We start from the raw sequence: 24,735 nt of genomic DNA, 5'->3' as shown, positions 1-24,735 counted from the left end.
CAGGGAGCCTGCTTCTCCCTCTGCCTCTGCCTACCACTCTGTCTGTGCTAGCATGCTCAATTTCTCTCTCTCTCTCTCTGACAAATAAATAAATAAAATATTAAAAAAAAAAAAAGAAGAAGAAGGTGCCTACCTAGTTTGGAAGTCTGCAGCTCTTGAAAACCCATGTGGAAAAGGTGACATCACAATCAGATTAAGATGCCAGGTAGGGGGGCACCTCGGTGGCTCAGGCATTAAGCATCTACCTTTGGCTCAGATCATGATCCCAGGGTCCTGAGATCGAGTCCCACATTAGGCTCCCTGCTCTGTGGGAAGCCTGCTTCTCCCTCTCCCACTCACCCTCCTTGTGTTCCCTCTCTCGCTGTGTCTGTCAAATAAATAAAATCTTAAATAAATAAATAAATAAATAAAAGATGCCGATAGGTCCCTTAGTTCATAAGGAACAGGAACCATTACATGCTAGTGAGATTTACACTGTGCATAACCTGTGGCCCAGCAGTTTCGCTCCTATGTTCCCCAGAAAAACACTCCCAAAAGGTGTTCAACGCAAAAGTTGGTTAAAACCCTAAATAGCTTTCATTAAAAGGATGAACAAATGACTAAGTAAGCACTAAGCAGTTAAAGGATTGGACCTGCATATATTAATGGATTCATAATTAAGTGATTTCAAAAAGCAGAATGGCATAAAATGAGATAGAACACACCAGTTTTTAAAGTAAGTGTGCCTGCAGGAGATTGGGATGGGGGTGGAGATAAAAGTAAAATGTATAAAAACAAAAGTAAGGCCACACACAGACCAATGATTATGATGCACCATGAACTGAGTTCATAACAAATCCACAGTGAGTACCCAAGCTTATTTGTGGACCAGGCCTGAGAAGGGGGCACATCCTGGGACAAACTATTAGAGCTCCCTCTTCAGGCTGACTTGATAACAACCCACACACAGAAGCCTTAAAGTAGTCCTCCAATGAGAATCCGTTCCAAGCCTTCTATCAGTCACTATTCAACATATCAGACACATAAAAGCAAATAAGGTAAATATGGTCGTTTAGCAAATCACAAGTTCACATGGCCCACCGACACTTTTATTTTTCTCTTCCCAAAGGGACAGAAAATTCTGCGAAATGATTTACCTAACCACAGGTATTTGCAGCATTTCCCAGATCTATCAACACTATAAAAATAAAAGGGAGTAAGTATGGTAGAAATGGTATACTTGTTGCATCAGAGGAATCAATGTCAAAATCACTCATAGAAAAACTATTTTAATTAGCATCATGAATTCCAAACTAAAAAATGTAATAAATGATTCAATCACCAAAAATTATGAATAGTTATAAAGACTTCTTCCCATTCTCTACCTTTACTACAGAAAATGAAAGCTAACTGTGCCAAAAAGAGTTAAATACCCATGGAGATCTGCCATAGATTTGTATCAGTTCAACTTTGCCCATGCAGTGACCTGACGAAGTCTCTAATAACACTTGTCTTCAATTCTATAAAATACTGCTAAAGTTACTGATGCAATTGGGTCAATTCTCTCTCTCTCTCTCTCTTTTTTTTTTTAGTGATCTCTACACCCAATGTGGAACTTGAACTCACAACCCTGAGATCAAGAGTCAAACGCTCTTCCAACTGAGCCAGCCAGGTGCCCCAGTTGGGTTTTTTCTTAATGGTGATGTTTTATGTTTAAAAAAATCCTGGGCCTTTACCACATTATTTCATAATTGACGTTTGTATTTGTTTTGTATTCTCTGATGTCTGGTAAGAGACAAGTTCATTGAAAGGTTTTCCCACACTTGTCCCACACATAAGGCTCCTCTCTAATGCAGACCAGTGTTTGGTAAGATCCGAACTATGAAGGCTTTTCCATATCACTTACACTCACAGAACTTTTCTCTGTGTGGCATCGTTGATACACTTTAAGAATTGAGCTAATGCTAAAGTGTCCCCAGAGCAGTCGTACATCAGGATTTTGCTCTGGTGTGGATTTACCAATACAGAAGACTGCTTTTAGTGAAGGCCTTCCCACATTTTTATATTTATGGGTTTTGTGGTAACAAGCACTCTTTCCAAATGAAGACCTCCCTACTCACTCCTGTCCAAAGTCAACTTATATTTAATGAGACTTGAGCTCACATGGAACGTTTACAAACTGAAGGTGTTCCCAACAGTTCTCTGGCATCTGACAAGACCAGTCCGGTACGTGAGGTGTTTGCCACACTCTTTACTCCGCTGGGACTCTTCTCCGGGATGGCTTCTCTGTTGTGTAGTGAAATGGGATTTGGTTTTACACTGAAGGTCCTTCCAGACTGTGATGACTTGTAGGGTCTCCTCAGATCTGGATACACTGGTGCTTGCATGCAGACTGCTGGTGTTCCAGGGTTTGTACTATTAGGGAAAGACATTTGAGATCACTCATTTTACGGAGCAGCTGCTTCTCTTATTAGTTTATTACACGTTGAAACTGTGCGCAAGGTGAAGGGAGAATTTCCCACTCCCAGAGCAGGGACAGAAGTGAACTTCAGGGCAAGTTCTCCCAAGTGCCTTAGGTCTCTTTCTCAGAGAGAGTCTCTGCTTGGCTTGAAGCAATATAACCTGTGATTCTTCAAAGAGGCTCCCCCCTCACTTGATGATGAACTTCTGCAAAACTCTGCTTTGAAATGGAACCTTGTTTACAGCCAGGAGTCACCATCTGAAAGAACAGGTTGATCATGAAATTAGCATCTTTTCCCCTAGAGGCAGAAAGAAGTCAAACATAACAAATGAGAGTAGCCTACAGAGAGAAATCACCTAAAACGTGGCTTTTTATATGTGGAAGTTCCAAGTAAGGATATATACTTGCTTTTTCATTAATTTCTACTCTTAAGTATTTTCTTCTTTTTCCTTTGGGTAATTTTCCTGTGTGTGTTTTATTTTTTAAAGTTAGTGGGTTAAAGCCTCTGCCTTCGGCTCAGGTCATGATCCCAGAGTACTGGGACAGAGCCCTCCATCGGGCTCTCTGCTCAGCAGGGAGCCTGCTTCCTTCTCTCTCTGCCTACTTGTGATCTCTGTCTGTCAAATAAATAAATAAAATCTTAAAAAAAAAAAAAAGTAATCTGTACACCCAAGATGGGGCTCCAAGATCAAGGGTCACATGCTCCTCTGAGGCACCAGGAGCTCCTTTTCCCGTGTTTTGTTTGTTTGTTTTTGGCTTCCAACAAAAGATAGTTATTCTCTCACAGTTCTGGAGGCTAGAAGTCCCTTTTTCCATGTTTTAAAAGCTCTCAAAAATGGATGTTTAGAACATTTTCTTCAGCTTTTCTTCTTTTCTGTAGCATCTGCATTTTTTAAAAAAAGATTATATTTATTTACTTGACAGAGAGAGACACAGCGAGAGAGTGAACACAAACAGGGGGAGTGGGAGAGGGAGAAGCAGGCCTCCCGCTGAGCAGGGAGCCAGACGTGGGGCTCGATCCCAGGACCCTGGGATTATGATCTGAGCTGAAGGCAGACAACCAACAATTGAGCCACCTAGGCATCCCAGCATCTGTATTTTTTTTAAAGATTTTATTTATTTATTTGAGAGAGAGAGACAGTGAGAGAGAGCATGAGAGGGGAGAAGATCAGAGAGAGAAGCAGACTCCCCGCGGAGCTGGGAGCCTGATGCGGAACTTGATCCCGGGACTCCAGGATGATGATCTGAGCCAAAGGCCGTTGCTTAACCAACTGAGCCACCCAGGCGTCCAACTGGTATCTGTATTTTTTTTTTAAAGATTTTATTTATTTATTTGATAGAGATTACAAGTAGGCTGAGCAGCAGACAGAGAGAGAGAGAGGAGGAAGCAGGCTCCCTGCTGAGCAGAGAGCGCGATGTGGGGCTCGATCCCAGAACCCTGGGATCATGACCTGAGCCGAAGGCAAAGGCTTTAACCCACTGAGCCACCCAGGTGCCCTGGCATCTGTATTTTTAAATGAAATAATTAATCTAAGGAACTTGAAAAAGCATCTGGCACAGACTAGGTCTCAATAAATGGAAGCTACTACTAGGAGTACATCACTTGTGTAATGCAGGAGAAGTAGAATAGGAGGAAGGTACTGCGAAGGAGACATATTTATTCAAGATCTCCTGTGAACGTAACACGTAAAACAGATTAAAGGGGCCATCACATCTACGAAGCATTTTACTCTCTCTCTGGAGAGATTATAAAAGTCTCAAAACTGCAAGGAGTATTGGAGAATATTTGGCCTGTCTCCTTTATTTTTAAGGATGCAGACACTGAGGCCCAGCTAGGTGGTATGAGTCTCGTCTAACAGAGTTACTTAGAGGCTAAAAACAGGTTGAAACCAAGAGCTCCTGGACTCATGGGGCTCTTGGATCTCACCTTTAAAGATTTTACAAGTGTACTACACTGGCTCTTAGAGGCCACTGTGGTACATAAACACCTTCATATTAAAGCTCATATTACAGATAGCTGTTAAGAGAACAGATTGTCAGGTTAGACTTCTGGTTTCAATTCCTGGTTTTATCATTTCCTAGCTGAATGACCAAGTTTTTTAATGTCTCTGTTCCTCATTTTCTTCAGCTGTAAAATGGGAGTATAGTAGTATGTATCTCATATCATTGTTTTGTTGAGGAAAAAATATACATAAGGCACTAAGAAAAAGCCCTGGCATAGACAGCATTCCATAAATATTGGCCATCATGGTGGATATCCTATCTCCAGGTAAATTACATTAATTTCTTCTTAGTTACTCATTGCCATCTTTGTAAGGAGTTTCTCCCCACCATATAGTTAAGAAGGCTGGTCATCTGACCCGCTTTGGCTAATGAACTCTAAGTGGAAACCACATACCCTCCTCCTGAGTATATGCTGTAGAAGCCGTTGTGTGGCCCTACTATTGCTTTTCTTTTCATCCTCAAGCCTGGATCCTGAAGTGGAGAGAATGTATCATGGAGCTGCCACTGACCCACAGCTGATGCATAACATAAACAAGAGTAAATTTCGTACTGTAAGTAACCGAGATTTGGGGCAGTAGCAGAGCAGGGCAGGGGAGGAAGGCAGTGTTGGTTACATAATACAAATCTAGTTGGTCGTAAATAGGCCAAGCCAACTTGTACAATCTCACAGCCCTTCAGCGTGCCAGCCACCGGGTGTGGCCATGGTCCGTTAACACAGGCAAACAGGAACGTAACAGCTAAGCCTTTCATCGCGTATACACTGGCGTCAGCAAGATGTTCGACAAGAGAAAGTGCCGGTGGCTGCAGTGTTCCCGTCTACCCACCAACAGTGCTAGGTGAGGGTTAGGTGGATCAGCACACGTGTGGGACCTGTGATTGCCAAGAGAGCACTAAACAAAAGGGTCCAGTCATTTTATGGACCTGGTGGCCAGGAGAAGAAGAGGGGGAAAGGCTGGGAGTGGAAAAGTACTGAGTACTGAGTTAGAGCTGGGAAAGTGTATTCAAGTTCCTTCTACCCCAAGCAAGGGAGTCTTGGCAGAGCTGCTTGGGCAAGGCCCCAGGGACGGGCCTGATGGAGCTGCCTGGGCTAACGGGACAGAGATGCCTAAAAGCACCACTGTCCAGGCAGTCTTGAATCCTTGCGTGCAACTCAGACTGCATGCACGAGCTGTGCCTCCGAGTCTAGCATGAGACAGTGGCTTACCCCTAAGAGGGGCAAAGCATTTCTAATCGCCTATAATGAGGTCTAAAAAAATCACACACAGAAATGGAGCCAGACTCCTCAGGTAAGATGATTGGTTCCACCGAATACCTAAGCATAATGTAAAGGTACAGTAATTAGGAAAAAGTGGTACTCATACAAGGAAAGGCAAATAAACCAATGGAACATAACAGAGAACCAGAAACAGATCTATGTGTATACAGACTATTGATAGATGACAAATGAGCACTGTACAACAATGGGGAAAAGACAGTCTTTCCTATAAGTGATGCAAGATAAACCGGATATTCACATGGAAAAAGAATAAAATTTAACTACCTCATTCATACATAAAATCAATTTCAGCTGAATCACTATGCTTTATACCTGGAACAAATATAACACTGTATGTTAAATACAATGTGATTAAAATTTTTAAAAATCAATTTTAAATGGATTATAGATATAAATGGAAAGGCAAAACTGTATGGCTTTTTAAAAAAATTTTATTTATTTATTTGACACAGAGAGAGAGATCACAAGCAGGCAGAGCAGCAGGCAGAGAGAGAGGGGGAAGCATCTCCCTGCTGAGCAGAGAGCCTGATGTGGGCCTCGGACCCAGGACCCTGAGATCATGACATGACCCAAAGGCAGAGGCTTAACCCACTGAGCCATACTGGCACCCTGTATGACTTTTTTTAAAAAAAGATTTTATTTTTTTGAGGGGAAGAGAGCAAAAGAGAGAGAGCACAAGTTGGGGGGAGGGGCAGAGGAAGAATCAGACTCCCCACTGACCAGGGAGCCTGATGCAGGACTACATCCCAGGACCCTGAGATCATGACCTGAGCCAAAGGCAGGCGCTTATTTGGCTGAGCCACCCAGGTGCCCCAAAACTGAAAGACTTTTAAAGAGTAGGGGCACTGGGTAGCTTAGTGGGTTAAGCCTCTGCCTTCGGCTCGGGTCATGATCTCGGGGTCCTGGGATTGGGCCCCGCATCGGGCTCTCTGCTCAGCGGGGAGCCTGCTTCCCCCCCTCTCTGCCTGACTTTCTGCCTACTTGTGATCTCTCTCTGTCAAATAAATAAAATAAAATCTTAAAAAAAAAAGGGCATAAATATAGATTAACCTCATGAACTCAAGGCAGAGAAAGAATTCTTCAAAAGACATACCAAACAAAAAGACACAAAGAAAAAGATAGGTAAATGGGACTATCCTTAATTTAAGAAACTAATGCTCATCAAAAGGCATGATTATTAAGAAAACTGAAAGGCAAGCCATAGAGTTGGATAGGGTATTTGCATTTTCTGTGAAAGGGACTCATATTAACAATATGTAAATAATTCCTACAACATGCGCAGGAATCTATACATGAACTTTCCATAAAGAACCCCAAACGACCAACAGGCACACAGTGAGCTTGTCTATTCTGTGTCCAAGAGATGGGAGCTCATCTCCCAAGACTTTCAGGGGTATAAACACCACAAACAAGTGGCGTGCATCAGAGTGTGGCCCGGGTAGAGCAGGACATGCAGGAGTGCGAGAGGCCCAATGAGGGCTCTCTCTCAACAACGGCAGAGTTACAAGGTAAAATGCACTTCTCACTATATTTCAACACTAGCCCAGAGAGGCTGTTTCACAGTTTGAAGCATACATAACAAGGAATCTCATGGTCTGGCCCCCAGCTGTCTCCAGTGTGATCTGTTACTATTTCCCTATGGTATTCTACAACCAGGGAAAACCTCCCTCATTTCCCCCAGACACATACTTTTTCTTTTTTTTAAAGATTATATTTATTTATTTGAGAGAGAGAGAGAGAGCACATGAGTGGGGGAGGAGCAGAGGGAGAGGGAGAAGCAGGCTCCCTGTTGATCAGGGAGACCGACGCGGGGGACTTGGTCCCAGGGCCCCAGGATCACGACCTGAGCTGAAGGCAGATGCTCAACGGACTGAGCCACTCAGGCACCCCCAGACACATACCTTTTAGCATGTGATTCCCAGGATACCTTCCTTCATCCCTTTTCCTGTGGCTGAAGAACTCACTCTTCCTCCAACATTTCTTCCTTCTCTGAGACCTTACCAGCCCTTCCACAAGTGGCTGTTACATCTTCAGTGCCAAGCCCTTTGTACAAACCTAGTGGCTTTATCACTGCAATTGCTGTTTTCATCCGCTCTCTTCTCCCTGTCCCCAATCAGACTTTAAGCCCCAGGAGGGTAGGGAGCTTTTTTCATTTATCTTTGTATTCCTAGTGCCTGGCAAAAGGCCCAGCCCACAAGAGATGATCATTAATACCTTAATTTGAGCTCATAAGAAGTAACCATGTTACATGAATCCTGATCTCCTAACACTATGCTCGTCAGTAAAACAACTTTTTTTCCCCCTCCAGAATGTCTGCCCCTTCAAAGTCTTCAGAATACTCACCACTTAGTGCTTGGGATTCAGCTGTGCTGGTTTGGGATGGGATATGGCATCTCTTCAGTGCTGATCCCAGAAGAAGAGTCTGCCTGCAAAGCTCCATCCTAGGGACAAACCAAGACAGCTGGGGCCAAAGAGGTAAACACTAAAAACACGGATAACAATACAGAAATTGGGTGGCAGGGAACTCTCTCTAGAGCACAGCAAGGAGCAACCAGTCTCCTTCAACTGTCAAAAGGCAGCAAGAAGGGCGCCTGGGTGGCTCAGTTGGTTGAGGAACTGCCTTCGGCTCAGGTCATGGTTCTGGAGTCCCGGGATCGAGTCCCGCATCGGGCTCCCAGCTCCATGGGGAGTCTGCTTCTCCCTCTGACCTTCTCGCCTCTCATATTCTCTCTCACTGCCTCTCTCTCAAATAAACAAATAAAATCTTAAAAAAAAAAAAAAAAAGGCAGCAAGAAGAAGGGCAGAGGAATTCACACTCTCAATCCAGCATAGCAAAGACAATTTCCTAGGGTTTTGCCGAGGCCCTCAATTTCTGCCTAAGTAAGTACCTTACTCCCTCTTATGTGCCCCATGCCCCAGGTGGGGTCCTGTCTCCTCAGTTTGAGCACCATAACCATGACCTTCTCTGTGTTCAGCCCCCGGGTCCATGCCTACAGCTACCTGAGCAGAGGGGTAAGCACTACCTCAGTATCGGAGACTCCGTGACATGCTTTTCCATATGCATCTCAGACTTCAGTGCTTGGTGGCACAAGCTGGTACAAAGCTTCATGGAACCCAGTGTGTCTATGGGCTAACTGGTCGGAAGGGCCGATGAGAAATTCTGGAAACTGCGCATTCCTGTACAGCACAGTCATCCTACTCTGAGGAGTGAACACCATTTCACCTTCCCAGAGAATGTTTCCTTCTGCCTGTCTACACTGTGGACCAAAGCAACCTGCAACTTCTATTAATTTGGTGTTCATCTTCAACCACACGTGATTTAGCTTCAAGGATCAAAAGAATTTCAGGCCTGTTACCCAGGAGTTAGAAATCACTTCCTACCACTTCTCGAGTCCACCATACTCCGCGTTGTTAGCAGGCATCAAGCTTCAAGGAGTCACTCAAACAGACCCTTGAAAGTCATCCTACAACCTATGCCAACTCGGCTCAACAACAGTTCCCAAGTCTGTCCATCCTCACACCTCCTGAATCTGCAGATGCCATACCGTACTCTGAGAAATACCAAATATAAGGGTTTGGAGCACCTGATGCTTCTAGAAGCTTTTTGTTTTTGTTTTGTTTGTTTTGGTTCAGGAAGCTCTGTCAAGTTTAGGGGGCTTATAGGATCAGTAAGTCGAAAGGCCTGGGACTTCGTTGGTGAAGAAAGAATGACCCTGAAGAATTATCGACTGGATTCCTACCTAAAAAGAGGCAGTCTTATCTTCTGCCGAGGAAGTTACTAACACAGCTATCTAATTACTCCTGAGAACAGAGATACATCCAAGGCAAAGGAAGGAAAATCAATTGCTTAGTATTTCCAGATACAACGAGAATATGTGGTTCCTGTCTCACCAATCAACACAACTTCCAATTTCAAAACTTAATCAGTTTTACCCATGATACTAGTAGCAACAATAACAAAGGCTTGTACATGAGAAAAACAAAGACAGTGGTTGAATTACTGACGTCTGCTCTTACTAAGCCGAAGTAAACTACATTATGGTATATGTTTAACTGGCTTTACCTTATTGCAAAGTGGCAATCTCAGAAGTAGATGTGATTTTAGAACTTTAGTTACCATTCTGGAGTTATTTCCACTGACTTCTCACTTCTCCAATATTCTGAGGGACCAAGTATCAATTAAATTTTTACCATACCCTTCTTTTGGTGTTAACTTCTGATTTTAAAAAAAAAAAAAAAAAAAGGCCTTTGGAATATCTTCACCATATAAATCACTGTGGACACTTTCCTTTGGCATGTATTTTCTGGTGTTTAGTAAGATTAGAACTCCCACGGAAGGCTTTCCCACACTCCTCACACTCATACGGCTTCTCTCCAGTGTGGATTCTCTGGTGATGGATGAGGGTGGAGATTTGGCTGAAGGCTTTCCTGCATTCTCCACACTCATAGGGCTTTTCTCCAGAGTGAATCCTCTGATGATTGATAAGGGCGGAGTTCACATAGAAGGCCTTCCCACACTCCTTACACTCATACGGCTTCTCTCCTGTGTGGATTCTCTGATGTTTGATGAGGGCTGAGCTCACGCTGAAGGCTTTCCCACACTCGACACACTCATAGGGCTTTTCACCAGAGTGTATTCTCTGATGCTTGATAAGGTCTGAGCTCACACTAAAGGCTTTGCCGCACTCATTACACTCATAGGGTTTCTCCCCATTGTGGATTCTCTGGTGGATGATCAGGTGTGCCCTCACGCTGAAGCCTTTCCTGCACTCGTTACAAGTATAGGGCTTCTCGCCGGTGTGGGTTCTTTCATGCACTGTGAGGGTTGAGCGCACACTGAAGGCTTTTCCGCAGTGATCACACTCATAGGGTTTCTCTCCAGTGTGGATTCTCCGATGTCGAACAAGGCCTGAGCTCTGAGCAAACTTCTTTCCACATTCACTACATGTGTGCCGTCTTCCTTCTCTGGGCCTATCCTCATGCTTTTGTACCTGGTTCGTACACTGGGAAGTTTTTTCATACTCGGGAATCCGTAATGTATCCCTATTATATATGCTGGCGATCTGCTGGTGTGGGTCCATTCTTACAAAAATCTTCCCTTCAGAATTGCCACCTTATTCATACCACTGGCCTTGATTCCTGAAATAGTAACAAACAGACTTTCAAATTGTATTTATTCCCTGCTGCTAAAGCAGTAAGACAGGATATAGACTTACCTAGAACTCTCAAACATGTTTGATAAACCCAGGACACACTACTTGTATTACAGTCAGGTCAGATGTTTTATTTAGTCTGTACGTCGTAACATATCACAAAACTAACAGAATGAACATCTGACTCAAACATCTATTTAAATTCTATTCTTTATAAAGGTACCTAAAGCACAGAATCTGGAATATAAGTGAATATAAAAATAATACATACTTCCCACTTACAGAGACTTTCTATCATATTTAACTAAATTGGGACACAGGACAGGAATTGAAGAGATTTGTGGACAGTAGAGCAGATGAAGAAGTATTCAAATAGAGAAGGCAAAAGAAACGGAAATTCAACTGATAGTAAGTCTGGGAAAGTGACAGTACCATCACTGACAGCTGTGTTTTTACCATTCATGAAGTCCACGTGATTCGGGCTGTAAGAGAAACATGGGGTAAAAGCAGCTCTGCCTCTTGCTACGCTACTGCTGTGGCTGCTGCTGCTGGGACAGCACCTGGCACCAGGGACGCTCCGTCTCCCATGGAATTGTGACAGAACAGACCCCTCATCTCTCCCCAGAATGGGGCTCCTTCAGCCCTTTCCATCTTGACAGCTCAGACCAAGGTGCAGAAGCCTGGTGGATTGTCACCATTCTCTTATCCCCTGGGACCAAACCCAATTCTGTCTCCAAACTTGGTAGAAGTTTTGCTGCAAACTCAAATTACACATACTATATCCTCTTTGCTCCTTTCCATTTTACAAATTGTTTCACGTCTCAACAGTAATAAGTGGACAGCAGATACCCTTGATATGATGAGAATGATACTTCATCTTTGGGGTCTTCCTCTCCCAAACCTCTAACATCAGTAAAATAATGAGAAACACCAGTCAAATCCCAAATGAGTGGCATTCTACAAAAAAAGTGGACTCCTCAAAACTGTCAAGATCCTCAAAGACAAGTCAAGTCTGAGAAACTGTCACACCCAAGAAGAGCCTGAGGAGATGTGAGGTGTGACAATTAGAAATAATATAGATCCTGGGATGCCTGGGTGGCTCAGTTGGTTAAGCAGCTGCCTTCAGCCCAGGTCATAATCCCAGCATCCTGGGATCGAGTCCCACATCGGGCTCCTTGCTTGGCAGGGAGCCTGCTTCTCCCTCTGCCTCTACCTGCCACTCTGTCTGCCTGTGCTCACTCTTGCTCCTCTCTCTCTCTCTGACAAATAAATAAATAAATAAAATCTTAAAAAAAAAAAAAAAAGAAATAATATAGATCCTACATGGGATCCTGGAACAGAAAAAGGACAGTAGGTAAAAAATGACTAAAATGTGAATAAAGTATGGATTTTAATAATAATCAACAATGGTTCAATATTTCCCCTATTATTAATGTAAAGCATTAATAATAGGGGAAACTGAGTGTGGTGTATATAGGAACCCTCTGTACTATCTTCACAATCTTTCTGTAAGTCTAAAATGTCTAGAGTGTCCAGAAACTATTCTGAAAATTTTATTTAAAAATCTGTCTATGCCGGAAGCCTGGCTGGCTCAGTCACAAGAGCATGAGACTTGATCTTGGGGTCATGTTGAGTGCAGAGATTACTTAAAATAAATAAATAACCTTAAGGGGCACCTGAGTGTCTAAGTGGGTTAAGCATCTGCCTTTGGGTTGGGTCATGATCTCAGGGTCCCAGGATTGATTCATGCATCAGGTCCCTGCCCAGCGGGGAGTCTGCTTCTCCCTCTGCCCCCTGCTTGTGCTCTCTCTTTCTATCTCTCTCAAATAAGTAAAATCTTTAAAAAAATAAAAATAAACTTCAAAAAATTTGTCTATGCATAAGGAATAACACGGAGGACATCAGGAGAAGGAAAGGATAAGTGAACTAGGGGAAATCAGAGTGGAAATGAACCACAAGAGACTGTGGACTCTGAGAAACAAACCGAGGGTTTTGGAGGGGAGGGGAGTGGGGGATGGGTGAGTCTGGTGGTGGGTATTAACGAGGGCACGGATTGCATGGAGCACTGGGTGTGGTGCATAAACAATGAATCTTGGAACAATGAAAAAAATTAAATTAAATTTAAAAAATATTTGTCTATGGGGCACCTGGGTCCAGTCACTAGTATCTGCCTTTGGCTCAGGTCATGATCCCAGAGTCCTGGGATTCAGCCCCCTATCAGGCTCCTTGCTCTATAGGGAAACTGCTTCTCCCCTGCCTGCAGCTCCTCCTGTTTGTGCTTGCTGTCTCCCTCTCTCTTTCTCTCTGTCAAATAAATAAATAAAATCTTTTAAAAAAATTGTCTATGCAACACAAAGAAATGGAAAGATATTCCCTGTCCACGGATTAGAAGAACAAATATTGTAAAATGTCTAGACTACAGGGGCGCCTGGGTAGCTCAGTCGGTTAAGCATCTGCCTCTGGCTCAGGTCATGATACCAGGGGCCTGGAACTGAGCCCCACATCGGGCTCCCTGTTTGGAGGGCAGCCTGCTTCTCCCTCTCCCTCTGCCATTACCTACCTGCCCTGCCACCCCACCCCCAGCTTGTGTTCTCTGGCTCTTTCTGTCAAATAAATAAAATCTTAAAAAAAAAAACACACACACGTCTATACTGCCCAAAGCAATCTACACTTTTTTTTTTTTTTAAAGTATCTATTTATTTGACAGAGAGAGCTCACAAGTAGGCAGGGAGACAGGCAAGGGGGTGGGATGGGGGGGAAGCAGGCTCCCTGCTGAGCAGAGAGCCCGATATAGGGCTCGATCCCAGAACCCTGGGATCATGACCTGAGCCAAAGACAGAGGCTTAACCCACTGAGCCACCCGGGCGCCCCCAATCTACACATTTAATGCAATCCCTATCAAAAAACCAACAGCATTTCCACAGAAATAGAACAAACTGTTCTTAAGTTTGTATGGGAGCACAAAAGACCCCCAACATTAAAAGCAATCTTGAAAAGAAAAGCAAAGCGGGAGGCGTCATAATTCCAGGCTTCAAGTTATATCACAGAGCTGTAGTCATCAAGAAAATAGACACAAAGTCAATGAAACAGAACAGAAAACCCAGAAATGGACCCATACCTATATGGACAACTAATCTTTGACACAGCAGGAAAGAATATCCAGTGGGAAAAAGACAATCTCTTCAACAAATGATGTTGGGAAAATTGGATAGCCACATGCAAAAGAATGAAACTGGACCACTTTCTTACACTGCACACAAAAATAAATTCAAAGTGGACGAAAGCCCTAAATGTGAGATAGAAAACCATCAAAAGCCTACAGGAGAACACAGGCAGTAACTTCTTTGACATTGGCGGTAACAACTTCTTACTTGATATGTCTCCTGAGGCAAGGGAAACAAAAGCAAAAATGAACTATTGGGACTACATCACAACAAAAAGCTTCTGCACAGCAAAGGAAGCAATCTACAAAGCTAAAAGGCAAGCTATGGAATAGGAGAATATATTTGCAAATGCTGTATCAGATAAACAGCTAGTAACCACAATCTTTAGAGAACTTACACAACAGCAACAAAATAATCCAATTAAAAATTGGACAGAAGACATGAACAGACATTTGTCCAAAGATATGCATGTGGCCTTGGGGTGCTTGGGTGGCTCAGTGGGTTAAGCATCTGCCTTTGGCTCAGGTCATGATCTCAGGGTCCTGGGGTTAAGCCCTGCATCGGGCCCCCTGCTCAGTGGGAAGTCACCTTCTCCCTCTCCCTTTGCCTCCCCTGCCCAGTTCCTGCTGTCTCCCTTGAAAACATAAAATCTTAAAAAAAAAAAAAAATTAGAACTGAAAAAAAAAAGATACATATGTGGCCAACAGACACATGAAAAGATGCTCAAGGGCTCTGGGGTGGCGCAGTCAGTTAAGGGTCTGACTCTTGGTTTTGATTCAGGTCCTGATCTCAGTGTCATAATATTGAGCCCTGGGTTGGGCTCCTGGCTCAGTGTGGATTTTGCTTGAGATTCTCTCTCCTGCTGCCCCTCCTCCTTGTGCTCTCATTCTAAAATAAACAAATAAATCTTAAAAAAGAAAAAAAAAGATGCTCAACATCACTCATCATCAGGGAAATGCAAATCAAAACCACAATGAGATACCACCTCATACCAGTCAGAACGGCTAAAACTAACAAGTCAGGAAACAACAAAGGTTAGTGAGGAAACAGAGAAAGGGGAACCCTCCTACACTACTGGTGGGAATGCAAGCTGGTGCAGCCACTCTGGAAAACAGTATGGAGGTTCCTCACAAAGTAGAAAACAGAGCTCCCCTACGACCCAGCAATCGCACTGCTGGGTATTTACCTGGAGAATACAAAAACACTGAGTCAAAGAGATACAGGCACCCCGATGTTTACAGCAGCATCGTCTCCAACAGCCAGAGTATGGAGCCCAAATGGCCACTGACTGATGAATGGGTAAAGAAGAAATGGTCTGTATATATACACAATGGAATATTACTCAGCCAGAAGATGAACAAAACCTCGCCAATTGCAACTTCATGGATGGAACTAGAGAGTATACTATTCTAAGTGGAGAGAAAGACAAATACAGCATGATTTTACTCATATGTGGAAGTTAAGAAATATAAAACAAAGAGAAGATAAGAGAAAGAGACAAATCGAGAAACAGACTCTTTATCACAGAGAACACAATGATGGCTACCGGAGGAGGGGGTGGGGAGATGGGTTAAACAGGTGATGGGGATCAAAGAGTGCATTTGCCATGATGAGCACCTGACGGTGTACAGAATCGAGGATTCACTCTTATACACCTGAAACGAGTATAATACTGTAGGTTAACTAGCTGGAATTAAAAAAGATAAAAATTTTAAAAATGAGTGTTTTTGAATAGGCTAATATACCCATTGAAAAGTCAAAATGCTCTAAAAAGACAATTAGAAAGTCTTGTTTCCACCACGATCCTCCTCAGTTTACCACCCAAGAAGTAAGCATTTTTATTAGTTTGTTGTGACTTTGAATGTTTCTTTATATAAACATGTATTTTTTAAAAAGATTTTATTTATTTATTTGACAGAGAGAGACACAGAGAGAGAGGGAACACAAGAAGGGGGAGCGGGAGAGGGAGAAGCAGGCTCCCTACTGAGCAGGGAGTCCAATTTGGGGCTCCATCCCCGGACCCTGGGATCATGACCTGAGGTGAAGGCAGACGCTCAACAACTGAGCCACCCAGGTGCCCCCAAATGTGTATTTTTTAAAGTATCTGGCTGCCTTGCTCCTCTTGTGCAGTGGGTTATGGAGGTTTCCACACAAGTCTGACACAGGTTTGTTGTCACGTGGACACTACCCTTCATGGCTTAGGAGCTGAACCATCTCTCACTGACACTGTTGTATCATGTTCCTCTAAGTAACAGCTCCCTAGTACACACCTCTTATCTCCTTTAATTCCGCAAAGATGACGTTACAGTCTTTCTCTCATATATAAGAAAACTTAGAAGCAGACAGATTTTTCGAGGTTGGACAACTAGTCAAACAGCAGAGATGAAATTTGAACCCATATCCACTGCAGTCCCAAATCCTTCTACTTAGCACTCAGAAACTACTTCTTAAATTATAAACACTATTCCGATAAAAATACCAACTTTTTTAGAAGTAGATTTTAACATTCACATAGATAAGTAAACAAGCAAGACTCCCTGGAGAAACTGTGAAAAAGGAGGGCAATGGGGGGCACCTGGGTGGCTCAGTGGGTTAAAGCCTCTGCCTTCGCCTCATGTCAGGATCCCACGGTCCTGGAATTGAGCCCCACATCCAGATCTTTGCTCTGTGGGGAGCCTGCTTCCTCCTCTCCCTCTGCCTGCCTCTCTGCCGACTTGTGATCTCTGTCTGTCAAGTAAATAAATAAAATCTTAAAAAAAAAAAAAAGGGCAATGAAGGAACACTTGTTCTAAATTATCTTAAACAGATGATAAAGCCTCAGTGGGAGAGTGTCATACTGGCGAGTGAGACAAATGGCACAGAATAGAAAGTCCAGAAATAGACGGAATCAGAGGCAGAAATTTAGCACTGAACAAAGGTACTAAATCAGTAAGAAAAAATGAGTAGAATCCTCCATAAATGTATGGTAAGAACAATGTAATCAACTGGAAATATGTTAAACTGGATTCCTTCCTTGGTCTATACACAGGTAAATATTCCAAATAAATTGAAGTTGTGTTACAAACGTAAACTATAAAAAGTACCATAGGAAAATGGGGCACCTGGTATATATCTCTTCCATACAGAGAACCAAAATTTCTGCAAGGTAAAAGAAACAAAACCACCTAAGGCAGACTCAAAGAAAAATAAGTAAAAAATGGAAAACATATATACAACTTATGGCTCAGACAACAGGCAGCAAACATGGAACTCTTGAACAATAACATACTGTGGAAATGGCAGCTGTGAGCTGGATGCCCTACTTCTCGCTCCACCCTCACTTTGAATCAGATTCTGCTGAGAATTCATAACAATACACTTATCCTGATCTTGTTAAATAAGTTAAAAAAAAATCTCCCCAGGTCCCTCACTTCCAGAGCCTTCAGAAGACCACAGAATGTCAAACTTTTAACACTTACAACTCTCCTGTGGGGTAAAGGGTCCCTATGGTTGATATTTCAATGGCGTATTCTTGGGAAGGAGCTCAAGAGACAGTGATTCTTCCTTTGCTCCTAGAGCTGGTATTTCTTGCAACATTACTTCTTAAATGTGTGCAAGACCTGGGACCTGGAAAAAAATTAAACACAAGAAATTTGAATGAATCATTGTATAAACAATTGAATAAAGAGAGCAGGCTCATTCCAGGGAGTTACAGAGAAAAATAATGACAACCAATATCTAGATACTACTTCTGTCCCTATAATCTTGATAACAATTCTAGGCAGGTGCTTTTATCATCCTCATTTACATTTGAGCAAATGGAGGCACAGAGAGATTAAGTGATTTGGCCACAAACACGGGTTTAGACCTACATGCTCAAAAATAGAAGAAAAATAAAAAAGACATGCCTCAGAGACTAAGAGTTTTATGAGGACTTAACGAATACCTCTCCCTTCCCCTGCTGCTGTCTGGGTTCATCCAACACAGCCACTTTCCCAACCACCCTTTGCCCTTCTGCTGGTTCCTCTCCCACACCGGCCTGGCACTCCTCAGTCCTGAGGACGGTCAGAAACTGGCTTCAGCCACTGTCAACCAAGCTGCTGGAACCAGCTCAGAGACAAGAGTTTTCTGGTAACAGAATTCTTGAAACCAGCAAAAACAACTCTACTTATGCCACACAGTTTTGGAGTCTGCAATTTGGTAATAGTCCTCTTTTTTTTTTTTTAATTTAAGATTTTATTTATTTGACAGAATAGGAGAGCACAAGTGGGGCGGGGCGCGGGAGCGGCAGAGGGAGAGGGAGAAGCAGGCTCCCCACTGGGCAGAGGGAGCTCCCTTGTGGGCTCGATCCCAGGACGATGGGATCATGACCTGGGCCAAAGGCAGAAGCTTAACCATCTCAGCCAGCCACTCAGGTGCCCCTGGTAAGATTCCTCTTAAGGCCCTTCTTCTGTAAAAGAAACACTATTTTACTCACAGAAAAAGCAAAGACTGCCATAGCTGCTACACTAACTACCGAGGGGATGGGAGAAAAGAACGCAAATAGGAGGCTAATTGGCAAAGAAAGGCTGTCACATCGCCTGCTGGGGTAGCCCGCGTGGCCTGTGCCACGGACTCTTCCCCCGCCGTCGTCGCAGAGCACTCCCGGGCCCGGAGAGAACAGCAGCATGGTGGCTGCGAGGCGGTTCTGCGCGGGAGTGGATGGAAAAGTGGCTGCTTTCGGGCACGGGCGATTATCTCCCGCCAAGCCAAAGTAGAGGTGTGCTCTGCTTTCAAGAGAAACGTCCTGGCAGAAGTGGCAAGCGAAGCCTCTCTTAAAAACTTTCGAGTCGTCCGCCGTGTCCCCCTTTCCTTTGGAAAGGCGAGCTGAGGGTCTACAAAGAGGGCACGGTGTTGGGACTCAATAAACCTCGGGAGGTCATAGGAAAGCCCAGGCTTACCCCAAGAGGGAGCAGCCCCGAAACGCGAGAAAACCCCTCTGGCCAGGCCGCACCTGGGCGTCGCCTCGCGGCCGGAGGGACAGACGTTCTGGCCCCAGCTGACTCCGCCCGGGAGAGGTAGGCTACACCTGCAGGTGCCGCCGAGCAACGTCCGCCATTTCGCCGCACGCGGACCGGAAGTCCCGGCACTTCCGGCCCCCCCACCGAAAACTCCGGCGGGCCCTCTAGAGACCCGGAGCGCCTGTGCCGCATTTCTCGCGAAGGTGCTTCTGCTCCTGATTTTGAAAGTATAGCACGGACGACTCTTGAATTTTGAAACATCTCCAGGTGGGCCCTACAGGATCCCTAAAACCGACACGCGGGACTGTAGGAGCTCGGAAAACCAGAGCTGCAGATTCTCTGTGGTTTTAAATTAGGGACCAGGTCCAGGAGAGCAGGGCTTTTAAAACTTGACTGTGATAATACAGCAAACGCCCTCAAACTATTTCCGTAAGAATTTAACTCAAGACACCAGTCCGTATACTTGTATGGACATACAAGCTGATAAAAGGAGTTCCTAAAGTGAAACATTACAGTTGTAGGTACTAAATATGAATCCATCCCATGGCAGAGTACAAACTAAGAACATACTGCAAGGTTCAGACTTGAGGGTATATCCAGCTGGAAAAGAAATGGGCAAAGTAGCAGATCTCTTTCTACCTGTACCACCAACTTTAACGGTTGACCCAATGCAAACCACATGGCCCCTCTGGACCTCCACTTACAGAATGGGTTAGAAAATGATCTCGAACATCACTTCCCAGACTAGCATTCTACGGACTTTGAATAATTAAACACCAGAGAAATGCAGTCATTTTTTCGGTGTGTTTACACACTGAAACCAATTGTCTAACTTAAGCTGATCCTTTTCAAATCTGTTTAGGTGCCAAAGGGCTGCAAAAGATTAATGTTCTTTAAAAAACCTTTTTAGGGGTGTCTGGGTGGCTCAGTGGGTTAAAGCCTCTGCCTTCTGCTCAGGTCATGAACCCAGGGTCCTGGGATCCAGCCCCACATCAGGCTCTCTTCTAGGCAGAGAGCCTGCTTCCCCCTCTCTGCCTACTTGTGATCTCTGTCAAAAAATAAATAAAAATTTAAAAAAAAACACTTTTAACTATAGGAAATCACATTTTCTCCTTCGTATCTGCCTTCCTATGTAAGATGGTCTGTTAAAAACTTTATACAAGTGGGTATGTGTTTTACTTGGCAAACTCTTTAACATTCTGGCTTGCAGCTTCTTTGTAGTTAATTCTGTTTAGAGGGATTGCCAGAGAGACCGTTGAAGATTATGTGTTGTCCCCAAAGGTAAGTCGGTTATAAGTTAGAGGCCCCCTGCCGAAGTTTTATCTTTGATTCTACATAATGAGCCAAGATAGGGAAGGCTAGCACTAGATTTGTAGTCCTAGAACACCTATTTGGTAGAATGATGGATGCAGATCTGATGCTGAAAGCAACCTTGGAACACCATCCTCAATCATTTTATGGTTTACCATCACCCCAACATGTATAATGCTGTGAACTCCCATCATTTAAAGTTTTTTTCTTTTCTAATCTTACATACTATGAAGTATCTACATAAGATTCTTTTAAAGCTTGCCATAGTTAATTTTTCTAACTGCAGTGCTGGTATTCATCTCTTCTTTCTCCTATATATCTTAAATATATCTAGACCAGGGCTTCTCATGGCACTATTAAACATACACAGCTAGGTCACTTCTTTTGTTGTGGGGGCTGTTTGGGCATGCAGGATGTTAAGCAGTATCCCTAGCCTCTATCTGCTGGATGCCAGTAGCATCACAACTGTCCACTGATGGTACAACCCAAAATATCTCCAGACATTGCCAATTTTCTCCACTTGAGAACCACTGGATATAACCTCAGATATAAAAGCCTATTCTCAGGCACTTTTGCAATGATAGCTTTAACACAGAAATCTCTAGTTTCTTATTATTTTCTCCCTCAATGAACAAATAAGTTTGGCTAAACAAATGGAGAGCTTCATATTTCAGTTTTTGCATATATTCTCCTAAAGCTGAGATTTTTTTTTAAAGGTTTTATTTATTGGTGGGAGAGAGCCTGAGGCAGGGGAGGGGCAAAAGGGAGAGGGAAAGGGAGATGCAGACTCCCCACTGAGCGAAGAGCACTGATGATGCTGCAATGGATGTGGAGCTTGATCCCATGGACGCGGAGATCATGATCTGGTCAAAGTCAGATATTTAACCAACTGAGCCACCCAGGTGCCCCGGAAGTTGGATTTTTTAATCTTAGTCTGAGGAATAGGCAGTTATAGATGTATGTGCAAAGTGGTAAGAGAGACATATAACCTTGAAAACAGCTTAAAAATTTCTGTAGAGAACTCCATAAATAATCCACACAATGATTTGACAAGCATTTATTAAACACCTACTGTGTGCTCAGCACTGTACTAGGCACTGGGGGGTGCAGAGATACAAATGTAAAATTCATCATTCCTGCCCTCAAGGAGCTTACAATTTAATTTTGGAAATAAATACAAATGTGAACTACAATACAGAGTGCTAGAAAATAATTACAAAGCAACATATTAGTAGTGCATGGACCACAGTACAAACTCAAAGGATAAGTGCTGAGGCAGCACAGAACAAGGGAGGTCTCAGTGTGAGAAGTCAGGGAACGCTCACTCAGAAGATACAAAGAAGCTAGGCTTGAAGGGAGTGATGAACAAGAGCTGGGGCCAAAAACAATCTCAACAAAAGACACTGCATGAGAAAGGCACAGAGGCAAGGGCTTGTAAGACAACAGTGTGAACAAGAGGAGTTGAGCTGAATATGCCAGAAAATGAGGCAGAGGCAGATTAAGCATGAAGGGCAAAATAATGGTAGAACTTGGAACACTAGTGCTCTGATAAGAATTATCTGCCAAGTGTTCTGGACTAAAAATGGATTCTGAAGAGAATCACCTTAGAAGTATGGGGAGAGGAATCCTGAAAGCAATGAAATCTTGAAATTTCTTGAAATCTTGGAAGAATGAGATTATAATCACCTGGGCATCAGAATGTATGGATCTGCAGAAGGCTAAAAGGGGATGGGAGAAATGTGAAAGATCCAGCCTCATGGAGAAAACTTAGAAATGGAATGTAGAGTGGAGAGCAGAAAAAGACAAAGACAACACTGAGATGGCGATAAGAAATAGGAAAGACAGGGCACCTGGCTGGCTCAGTCAGTAGAGCACAGGACTCAATATCGCAGTCATGAGTTTGAGCCCCACATTGGGTATGGAGCCCACTTAAAAAGAACAAACAAACATACATGAAGGGCAGTAAGTCTATTCAGGATAAAGAAGATAAGCAATAATGCCTATTTAAAAGGAAAATGGGAGCTGGGGGATAAGCACGATGAGGTCTGTTTTCAAATACCAAGTTCTGTAGGTATCTGATCCACAGGGTGGGAAATATTAAGTTACTGAAATGAAATACACAAGATTAAGTGTAAACAATCGAAATAGTAAGTACGAGTAAATACAGAAAAGTACTGGATAAAATCAAGACATGAGGGTTATTTCCTGTGGAGAGGAGAAACAAGACCAATAAAGAAAAGCTAGAAATTGGGGAAAATGATCAAGAAGGACCCCACAAGCCAAAGAAGAGAATTCCTGGGTTGCAGGGTAAACTCAGGAGTGTGAAATATAGATCGAGAAGGACAAGAACTCAGAAAAGGCATTGAGATTTATCCACAGGACACTTAAGTGGAATACTGAGTGCAAATGCCAGTAAGAAGTTTCAAGAGTATAGTAATGAGAAAATGGGGTTGAGTGATGGATGGTACATTTGAAAAACTGTTGAGTGACAGAAGAAAAAGAGAATGGCAGTTGGACATGGCAGTGAAGTGGAAGGTTTTCTACCCTTCATGCTGTAGGTAAATTTTACTGTCATCCCAAATGACCATATGCCTGGCCTGGCATGGCACATGGATATCACATTTCCCTCCACAATTCTAGTTCCCTGGGGCAGTTTAGGGAGAAATATACTTGAATCTGTACATTACTGCTTAATCCTCTGAGTTACTTTTTTTTTTTTAAGTTACTCTTTTAAACATGTTTTATGTGTACCACGTAACTTTCTAGTACTACAAATGTCAAAAGTATCTATCAAAACAACATTTTTCAACCAATTTTCCAGTAATTGCAATGGATCTGTACTATACGATACTCTAGGTTCCCTTCCCCAGTAGCTCTTATGTCCAGGGATACCAAATTTTCAGATGGCTGGCCAGGGTCAGGGTGTTCATTATAGACATGTTCATTATAGCACAGTGGGCAACAGCACAGGCTTGAGAACCTGGCACTGTAGGGCAGAGTCCCTGCTCTGTCACTTCACAGCTCTATAATCTTGTAAGCCTTTTTCACTCACCCTTCTAAAGCCTATTTCATCATCTGTAAAATGTGGGATATAAGAACCATGAGAAATGCTTAGCATATGGCTTGGCACACAGTAAGTGCTTAATAAATGTCAGCTATTAGTATTTAGAGGCTCAGGACTGAGAGTAAAGCTAACTGCTCTGTATGGGAATCACCCACCACATTCTAGTGCTGCCATCTTGCTCAATGGCAGAAATCTTTGAAACCTAAGACACGTCTTCTAGGACTAAGTTGAATGGCCGCAGAGTTACAGAAGAACCACTTTATCATGCTAGGCCCTAAAATGAGATCATGATGGGAGAAGAAAGTATTGGTGAATAGCTCATCTCAGATGAAGAGCATAAAAATAGAATCTGCAGGATATAAAGGAACTTATTAGCACACATCACTTAGTCAGGAGATCAAGATAAGGTCATAAAGATGGATCAACAACATTCTAGTACAAAGAGTGAGAAGTGGAGACCAAGAATGGACTTCTACATGTGCCCCCAAAGAAACAACAGCCTTTTCTACCTTCTTACACTATGCGGCCATTTTTGTATGTGGGCTAAACCAACCTTGATAGTTCCTTCAAGTCACAGTCTTTCCTTTTTTTTATTTTTTAAAGATTTTATTTATTTATTTGACAAAGAGAGAGAGAGAGGGATCACAAGTAGGCAGAGAGGCAGGCGGGGGGGGGGGGGGGGGAAGCAGGCTCCCCGCTGAGTAGAGCGCCTGACATGAGGCTCCATCCCAGGACCCTGAGATCAGGACCTGAGCCTAAGGCAGAGGCTTAACCCACTGAGCCACCCAGGTGCCCGTCACAGTCTTTCCTTATTCTTCCCAGCATCACACTAATCTTTCTAGGCATATTTTATTTTCTCTGAATTCCTGCCAGATGCTTAGTAATTATAGATTTAAGTAGCATGACTACACATTACTGTGAGTAGAGAGATGTTAGCTGGTACTCTTACAGGCATTTCAGTATGTTGTTCTGAGAGCTTTTACCAGAATAGAAGACAAGTGCTCCTCGGAACTACGTGGGAGGACTGTGTGGATGTGTGCACATATTATCCCTCTGACGGTGTACCCGTCCTAAACGGTATCTGCACACAGGCAGCACTGGCAGAACTGGTATCTTACAGAGGGTAAAGGCACAACTGAAGCAGACAGCAAGGATCTAGAAACTACCAGATTTATTTCTGGTTTCTTGAATTTTCAAGTACAAGGGAATGAGGAATGGAATTCCCTTCAAGTGCAAAGGAACCTATAGGCCAAAAGAAAAAAAAAAATAGGATAAGAAAACAAAGGATAATGGAAAGCACTGTTCTTGAAAGTTAACCAAGGAAGCCACGATGACAAATGACAG

General features: G+C 43.3%; 1 protein-coding gene across 6 annotated transcripts; it reads right to left on the bottom strand.

Annotated features, from left to right (window-relative positions):
• Positions 1–359: 359 nt before the first annotated feature.
• Positions 360–17,608, bottom strand: LOC116587608 (zinc finger protein with KRAB and SCAN domains 8-like). Of its 6 annotated transcripts, XR_004284538.1 has the most exons (7): positions 17,496–17,608; positions 9,999–10,859; positions 9,784–9,875; positions 8,744–8,897; positions 8,064–8,161; positions 5,985–6,032; positions 360–2,698 (listed from the first exon to the last, which is right to left on the bottom strand). XR_004284538.1 is itself a non-coding variant. In XM_032338232.1 (2 exons), exon 2 carries the CDS (start codon positions 10,799–10,801, stop codon positions 9,992–9,994), a length of 810 nt encoding a protein of 269 aa, XP_032194123.1. In that variant the 5' UTR covers positions 10,802–10,859; positions 17,496–17,608. The 6 variants fall into 6 exon arrangements, 1 of the variants encoding a protein (XP_032194123.1); XR_004284539.1 differs by lacking the exon at positions 5,985–6,032 and having other exon boundaries at positions 361–2,698; positions 9,838–9,875; XR_004284536.1 differs by lacking the exon at positions 5,985–6,032 and having other exon boundaries at positions 362–2,698.
• Between the last annotated feature and the right edge of the window lie 7,127 nt (positions 17,609–24,735).

This window comes from Mustela erminea, chromosome 4 (genome assembly GCF_009829155.1).
Source record: "Mustela erminea isolate mMusErm1 chromosome 4, mMusErm1.Pri, whole genome shotgun sequence".
NCBI lineage: Eukaryota > Metazoa > Chordata > Mammalia > Carnivora > Mustelidae > Mustela > Mustela erminea.
Note: the sequence above shows the minus strand (reverse complement) of the source record. Positions and strands in the feature narration are given on the sequence as shown.